The sequence below is a fragment of the Lepidothrix coronata genome, unplaced genomic scaffold (assembly GCF_001604755.1).
Source record: "Lepidothrix coronata isolate B3197 unplaced genomic scaffold, Lepidothrix_coronata-1.0 Scaffold49, whole genome shotgun sequence".
In the NCBI taxonomy this organism is placed as follows: Eukaryota; Metazoa; Chordata; class Aves; order Passeriformes; family Pipridae; genus Lepidothrix; species Lepidothrix coronata.
The window spans coordinates 2,458,334-2,466,678 of record NW_016690229.1 but is presented as its reverse complement, the minus strand read 5'-3'; the positions used below and the strand labels follow the sequence as shown (position 1 = coordinate 2,466,678).

Below are 8,345 nucleotides of genomic sequence, written 5' to 3'. Positions count from 1 at the left end.
GGCATCTGTTGACCAGCCTTGGTACTGTTTGCTTTGCAAGGAAGTGGGGGCTGTAAAAAGGCTTATTACACAATGTAAGTGATTTTCTTTTTGCTAAGCAAATATTTGCCTTATGTTTTGGGAGATCAAGCATTCAAAGTGAAAAAGCAGGATACCTGCCAGGGATGTGGGAAGCACATAAATGACACCTTTAATTGGGAGAATATGGGATGGTTTTAGTGTCTTGGATCTACAAGGAAGCCAGCACAGGCTCCTACCCTGATTTTCATTGAGCTCTAAGGCTTTAGGCATCTCAACAAATCCAGAAAACTCTTCCCAAACTGTCTTTACTTCAACAGCTGCACTAGTTACTCTTGCAAAAGCCAAGGTGCTGTGGAACAGAGACAAATCCCATGACTTTAACAAATGAGCAAGGTCCTATTATGGGGCTTTCCTAGAGGGTGGTTTATTTTATAAATGCCTGAACTAACTAACAATGCCCAGTTATGGAGAGTACGTCACCAGCTGGATGACTGCTCACAGCTGGTATCATAATTCCTGGATCATTCCTTTGGCTTAAATTAAAGTTGCAAAGACAGCATGTGGCTTAAACTAGTTGGCTAAGGAGTAGCAGATCAACTCTAGTCAACATCTAACTTCCACATGTGAACTTCTCCCTGTGCTGAGGTATTTACAGGAGGTTCAATTTATATGCATGTAGTTTATAAAGAGCAAGAATACTGGAAATGAGATCATATTTTGTATAAACATTTATTTTATAGTTTAAGAACAAGCCATTCAAAACATCTGGAAATCACAGGAACATGAGTAATATATAATAGCAATATCTTAAATATGCATTAGTAATATAAAGTCATCTTTCACTCTGATAGAAGTTACAACTTCATTTTTCTAAAAAATATTTAAGCCATGAAATATGTTTAGGCAATACATATATACAGCATCTAATTTTTTCTTTCTTTCCTGTAGAGTCTGTGACTCCTGAGGATTCTATGATGGAAACAATGTGCTACAGCTTGAAGGCTGCATGGGTTTGGATTGTATCTGCAGAACCAGGCAAATAATTTACACACATCATGGCTCTATGTGCAGGTAAGTGACAGATCAGGGGTTTGAAGACCCTGTGCACATCCATTCCCACAGCTGCTCACCTATTCACAACAACCGATGCAGTTATAAATCATTAGGTCTGGAGTTACTTCTAGAATGTCTGTACCTATATTCTAACTAAGCTATGACCTACTTTCATTATAACCCCCTGCCCATCAGTGTGCTGTTATGCTTCTTGGTGATTTGGTAAAATGTGTTTGCCCTGTCTTAGTACGTGCGAATTGATAAATAATTGCAGTTTTGATCAGCTTACAGCTGTTTTATCCTCATCTCTAAGGCAAGCAATTCCCTTTCTATTTCATAGGGAAGGTCAGCATTAACTTGCACTTCAAAGTATTGTTTGATTTCTTCTACCTCCTTTTCCCAGAACTCTTTTGAGATATCAAACAGTTCGGTCAAGTTGACATCTTTCAAACCCTTCAAGTTCAAAGCACTGTCAGTAGGGATGTAACCTATGGCAGTTGGTTTGGCAGAGGCCTTCCCTTCAATTCTGTTGAACATCCACTCCAGCACACGGGAATTCTCTCCGAAGCCAGGCCACAGGAATTTCCCTTGGCTGTCTTTCCGGAACCAGTTGACATGAAAGATCCTTGGTAGTTTTGCAGCTGGACGCTGTGCCATGCTCAGCCAGTGGGCCAAGTACTTGCCAAAGTTGTAGCCAAAGAAAGGCCTCATGGCAAATGGATCGTGCATAATGATTTTGCCTGTTCAAAACACAAATGTAGAGCATAAGGAAATAAATAGCACATTCCTTCTAAAGCACAGAGTCAGATCATCCCAGGGTTTAATACCCACAGTCCCTTCACCACCCTCCTGCACTGAACCAGAGAGCTTTAAGAAACAATACAGGCATTATCCTTGATGTACAAAAAAGGGTACAAATTAAATTAATTTTTGTAATCAGTGGAAATTAAATTTCTCAAATCTCAGGTCAAGCAGCTTAAATGAAGATCCTCAAGAGCTGGCTTTCATCATTCGTGTATTTATGTTGAGCTCTAGCAGAAGAGAAAACTTAAGTTTATTTATCCCAGACTGTAACAAGAACTCTCTATCAAGGCTTCTGGCAACCCTGTGCCTGTATCCTGTTCTGTATGCTTGCCACCTAAAGGATTATTTTGCTTAATTTCACTTTTACAGAGAATTTGGCTTTTAATTCCAGCACAAATATTTTCTATTGTGAAAATGCACAGGCTGCAAAATTAACTGCCAAGACTGAAATGTGAAAGAGCAAGTGGGGGGGGACAGAGCAGGCACTCCAGAGGGCACTGCTTTTAATACAGGTAGGTAGATTAAATTTTGATTTACCTTTGTGCTCAGCAGCTGCTGTTGCTTCAGATCTCATAGATGCTCCTACAAATACTCCATGCTTCCAGTTAAAGGCCTCATATACAAGAGGCACACCTGTAAAGAGCAAAATCACTTCAGTAATTACAGGTCCAGAAACATTTTTATAACAGGTTTTGCTATCTGAGATACTGCTGAATGCACATTATTGGATAATGTATTCTATTTTTTCCTGTTTTTTTAATCAGTTCATTTCCTGCTCTCCTACAGCAAAGTTTATATCAATGTTTTCAAAACTGGCTACTGATTACTGAACATATCCGTGTTTAGTTGCTCAGTGTGTGATATCTGGGACATCAGAACCTCCAGCAGATTTTAGTGGAAATAGAATCTGGTCCTGTGGTCATGATATTAGATAGACTTAGCATTACTTCTATTTCTTTTCCAACTTCAGGTGATCTTTAACAGAACAAGTTATTTTACTTCCTTTTCTGTAAACCATCTAAAAACTGGTTCATTTCTCTAACCATCTCCTATCCGAACTAGTTAAACCATAAGCAAACTGGGACCAGTATAGCAATTTGCTATGTGTGTCTATTACCCAGGTTGTGGGTCCTGATCTCTCTCCAGCCCTTTATTATTATTATTACCTACTTTGTGTTAACAACAAACAACTCAGACACTGAAATATCAGTGGCTGGAAGCATATGTGCCAAAGGCTAACATGGAGAAGTTGGACAAAAGCTATGTCTATGTCCAGTTGCATCTCAGCCCTTCTGTGGTCAGCACTTCAGCTTTGAAATGTGGCTGCTGCATCTCTTACCAGCAGGTCTGCGGCCCCCGAAGATGATGCCTTCGATGGGCACACCTTCAGGTGATTCCCATGCAGGGTCCATGATGGGGCACTGCTTGGCTGGAGAGCAGAACCTCGAGTTGGGATGAGCACAAGGTTCCCCTGCACAGAACACAATAAATACAAAGGTCATAATGGCAGAATTAACTTGAATTCAGCAGAGAAAGCCAAGAGAGACTGTGACGAGGGCCAGGTTACCATTATCTGGGGTCCAATCCTTGTTCTTCCATGAAGTCACTGTTACTCCAGGTGGCAATGGCTCATCAATGCCTTCCCAGTAGACACCTCCATCACTGGTTTCTGCTACATTGGTAAAGATGGTGTTCTTGAATATGGTTTTGATAGCATTGGGGTTCGTTTTGACTGAGGTTCCAGGGGCGACACCAAAAAAGCCATTTTCTGGATTGATTGCCCTCAAGTTGCCTGGAAGTTAAATGACAAAATATAAGTAAATCATACTGATTTAATCTTATCCGGAGTTCTGTAGCATGTCTTACTGCACCTAAAAGCAACCTGTACTGGGCTGTAAAACATTCCAAATTTCCGTACCTTGCTCATCAAATTTCATCCAGGCAATATCATCACCCACACACTCGATTTTCCACCCCGGCAGGCTTGGGTTCATCATGGCCAAGTTAGTTTTTCCGCATGCACTAGGGAATGCTGCAGCAAAATACTTCTTTTTACCTTCTGGATTGGTAATTCCCAGGATCTATTGAAAAATTAATGCAACTGTTAAACACGGTCTTTTTTCTTGCACTTTTCGTTTTGAAAGTTGTCTCCCAGCAAGTGGTAATGATAAAATATTTAATTACACAAATTTGTTCCTGCAGAAGAAGCACCACATAATATAGTTGATAAATAACTCAAGTTGGTTTTTTTAAATCAAAGAGTCTTCTTGCTGTTAGAGTATCTGTAAGGAGTTCTTATACTTTTTAAAAGATGTTAGGCACATATATACCTCAAACATTTGTCTTTATTTTGCTGATTAAAGATACACAGACCACAAATAGCTGTGTTACTCTGCAGAGACAGATGAAAAACAGGCAATATTCTTTTGGCTGCCCAAGTGGAGTGAAGTGTGCACTTTGTGCACAGATACTTCTGCTCTTCTCAGAGTCCACAGATATTTTTTCTGAGATTGTTCTTTTACAGATTTGGAAATTCTTTTTTTCTGTGGCATTTTACAGTAGTAGAAGGTTTAAATGACAGCAGAAAGTAAAGGCAGGAAGGGTATATGGCAGAACTCATTTAGAAAATCTGATATTTGCAGGGTTTTGAGCACATAGACCATTTACAAAATGAAAGACAATTTTGAAAACTTGCATAAATCTTTTGCTATTAGACTTGTGGATGCCCAGTGATAATGTTTAGGCTCTGCTCAAGTACATGGGTCTACCCAAAAGTAGCCATTGTCAGAAGTTCCAAATCTTTCTTGGTTTATATTACAGGTAGTGTTTTAAAATGTCTAGTACTTGGCCTGGCATGCAGTTTTCTATTCCTCATAAGCCTGGCATGCGATAGACTCATATCTACCGTTACAGGACTATCCAGATGAGACTAATTTCACAGCGAGATGTGATGTATTTGTGTGGAGCTAATTTAGGGCTCAAGGGCTGTTCAAACATACATGATTTAGTGGCTCTTACCAGCATGTGCTCAGCGAGCCAGCCCTCCTCTTTGGCGAGTCTGCTGGCGATCCGGAGAGCAAAGCATTTCTTCCCCAGTAAGGAGTTTCCCCCGTAGCCGCTGCCAAACGAAATGATCTCCCTGCGATCCGGGAGATGAGCAATCAGCGTTAACTCCGGGTTGCACGGCCAGTTGTTGATTAGTGGTTCTGCAGAACAGAATGTTGTACTCACGAATGCAGCAATTTCCATGCCTGATCATACTGTTGTTTCATCAGCATCGGGCCTCTGACAGCAACCCATACCAGATGCTTCAAAGGAAATCCCTGGTAACTACCATGGATAATAATCTCCTTTCCATGAAACTCTCAGTGAGTTTGATTCCTTTAATTGAGTTTTGAACCTAGGGCTGCTGCACAAATCAGCCTGATCTTGTTTGATGGTGAGGGTCTCCCATGTGCCGAGGACATGCAGTCAGCTCTAAAACACACCTTGGGAATTTCCAGGGCTGACAGTTTTTAATGGCTCTTACCTTTCAGTGGTAGAGGACATCCAACTGAGTGAAGGCATTTCACGAACTCCCCATTGCCCAGGGCTTTCAAAACATCTGCTCCCATCCGTGTCATGATCCTCATGCTGGCCACCACATAGGGTGAATCTGTCAGCTCGATCCCAATCTTGGACAGAGGAGACCCAATAGGCCCCATGCTGAAGGGGATGACATACATTGTACGTCCTGGAAAATGAGGAGTAGCAAGATGTGGCCAAGAGCAAAACAAGGAACTTTTGTAATAATCTTTATTAACATGGAGGTTGTCTCTCACTCTTTTAAAAGATGTTTGTCATGTGAGTACTTCTGACGATGTTTAAAGAGCTGTAGCTTTCTGTTTGTCTAATTGTGTAGCAAGACTTTTTATCTTAAATGCTGAAAGCAGCAGTTCAGGCAGATTGTAGCCAGGAGTAAAGGTGGGTGGAGGCCAAGTTCTCTGCTGGTGTAAATTGCTGAACCTGAAATTATTGCTGGGGATGGGGGGTCCCTCATTCTCATCTCACTTCCTATCTGCTGCTTAATTGCCATGTGACTTCTTGAATAAAGTCAGCCAAATTTTCATACCTTACTTTGCCCCTCTTTAGGAAGAAAAGAATACTGGAAAGAGACAGAGGACTATACTTGCCCAGGCATTTGGTTCTATGATAAAGATGTGCATGAAACCAACAAGGTGATTATGGGGGGTATAAACCTAAATATAAATATTCAGCTAAAATCATTCTTTAAAGATTACAGTAACTAGTAATAGTTGTAAGTGTCTCTGGAATCCTAGAAATTCAGTGTTATTCATCTTTTTCTTGCCCACCTTGCATGCAGCCTGGGAACCTGGTGTTGAAGGCTTTCTCAAAATCTTCCTCAGACATCCAGCGACCCAGCTGGCTGGTTCCAGTTTTAGGCATTGGAGTGGTATCTCTCTGTTCCTGAGTGATGATGACAGTTTTGCTCTCAATTCTTGCCACATCTCTTGGATCAGTGAGAGCCAACCAGCTGCAATTCACCAAAACCCAGAAAATTAGACTTTAATAGTTGATGTAACACTTTTCACCCTTCCATGGGACCAGTTTAGGACAAAAGGGTACAATGCTTTGTAAGGCTAAACCGAAAGTAACAGAGCCAGTATAACAGCCAATCTCAAAAATCAGTCAGGTGAATCCTCTCATACATATTGTTTTAAGACTTTCCAGTAGGAATAACAAATTATATGGCCTAGGGAATTCTGGTTACATGTTAATCCTCCTTTGCCTCTCATCTCAGCCTTACTCTCTGTTGCTAACTTTCAGGGAAAAGTTAATCTCATTTAATTCTCATTCTCATCAGTGTGAAGTTATTTTGTATGGGGACCACAATATGATGCCTCAGCCTCAGTGGATGCCAAGCAAAGTACTTTAAGTGTTGGTGTAAGTGCCAGTGGGATCAGAATCCTGCTTAGTGGGTTGGCGTAGTCCTTTAAGTTAGAGGCATCACAAAGGAAATACTGAGTATAAGCATGATGATTAAAAGTGAAGGAGTTTATTAAAGGAGATTCTTTTTCCCCTCTAAAGAATATTTGCCATCTATTTACAATAGAGAGGATTGTCTTACATTTTCACCTTTGTGCATCGAAATTTTCTAAGAGCATAAAAATGTTCTACTTGGGCTGTCATAACCATCATCACTACAGCTAAGCATATAATTAACAATGAATAATTTATCTGGTGAATCTTGCCCTTTTCTCTCCCAAATAGTCTGCAAACAGATTGCCAAATTCCTGCACTTAGTTATTAAAAAGTCTTTGCAGATTTCTTCCACGAAGATCTCTTGATCGGCATGTAATTCCTGAGTACGTACTTGTTTTTAATATTCTCCTTTCATGTTCAGTTAGTTGGGAGAAATGATGAAATATTTGAAAAAAGTATTTGCTGAATACATTAGAGTCAAAGCTCATCGGCATGATATGAATAATGCCTGTACTGAATAATATTTGAACACCCACAGACCTATTTGAATGCCGCAAAAAAGTATGTGATGAATAAACTAATTGACTAAAATAGTAGAATTCTTCAAAAGAAGATTTGCTAAATAATATTTAGCCATTGCTAATGATTAGTTACATAATTCTCATGACATTATTTCAGTTCCCTGATGTAACTAATCAATAGAGACAATGTACAGTTGATAGTCCAATTGAATAATATGCTTTATGTTAATTTTTGGAGGAAAAAATTTGCTTTTCCTGATTATTTCACCAATGTAAGCTACAGTGCCAAAATGTTCATAGAAGGCAAATACTGAAGAGTTATAAGGAGTTTTTAAAGTAAACAGGATGGGAAATGCATTTTACAATTCTGAGATGATACTTAGTTTAGGCTACTTACCAGTTCTCATACTTGCTCAGCTTCTTGATCATGCCTTGTTCTACCATGATGTCCAGAATTTTTTTGTTTTCTTCCTCTGAGCCATCGCAGATATGGATGTTCTCAGGCTGGCACAGCTTGGCATTAGTTTCAATGAAATCCCTTGCTTCTGGAGACAGGCTCTCCAAATCCCCCTGGACAACCTTGGGCATGACGTTCATCTCAGCTTTCAGCTGTGGGGGCATTATTGAAGCTGTAGTGGATCTTGTTGACAGCTTTGAAATACTGATCACAATCTAAAATCAAATATATTGGGTGTGTTAGCACATGTTCTAACCAATGTCACAAAACCTTCATAACCAGGTTTAACACAAAGGTAGAATGGACTTGATTGTGCTTTAAAATCAAGATTTCAAGGTGCAAAAAATAGAGGCCATTCTACTTACTGTCTATGCAGGGTGCAGTTGGATGTCAGAGAGGATTTGCTGTCCCTCTCAGTTGAGCCGTGTTGCTTGCCTTGGAGAGCTCTTGCAACCGCTGCTTTCCAAGGGCGCATCCTCCTTCCTTAAATATTATTCGTGGTAGTG

General features: G+C 40.1%; 1 protein-coding gene across 2 annotated transcripts; it reads right to left on the bottom strand.

Moving 5' to 3' along the window:
* Nucleotides 1-734: 734 nt before the first annotated feature.
* PCK1 (phosphoenolpyruvate carboxykinase 1) lies at nucleotides 735-8,345 on the bottom strand. Of its 2 annotated transcripts, none has more exons than XM_017815217.1 (10): nucleotides 8,205-8,342; nucleotides 7,780-8,054; nucleotides 6,231-6,412; nucleotides 5,408-5,611; nucleotides 4,897-5,084; nucleotides 3,797-3,959; nucleotides 3,446-3,670; nucleotides 3,218-3,349; nucleotides 2,416-2,511; nucleotides 735-1,814 (listed from the first exon to the last, which is right to left on the bottom strand). In XM_017815217.1, exons 2-10 carry the CDS (start codon nucleotides 8,001-8,003, stop codon nucleotides 1,360-1,362), a joined length of 1,869 nt encoding a protein of 622 aa, XP_017670706.1. In that variant the 5' UTR covers nucleotides 8,004-8,054; nucleotides 8,205-8,342; the 3' UTR covers nucleotides 735-1,359. The 2 variants fall into 2 exon arrangements, with proteins under 2 accessions (XP_017670706.1, XP_017670707.1); XM_017815218.1 differs by having other exon boundaries at nucleotides 1,360-1,814; nucleotides 7,780-7,991; nucleotides 8,205-8,345.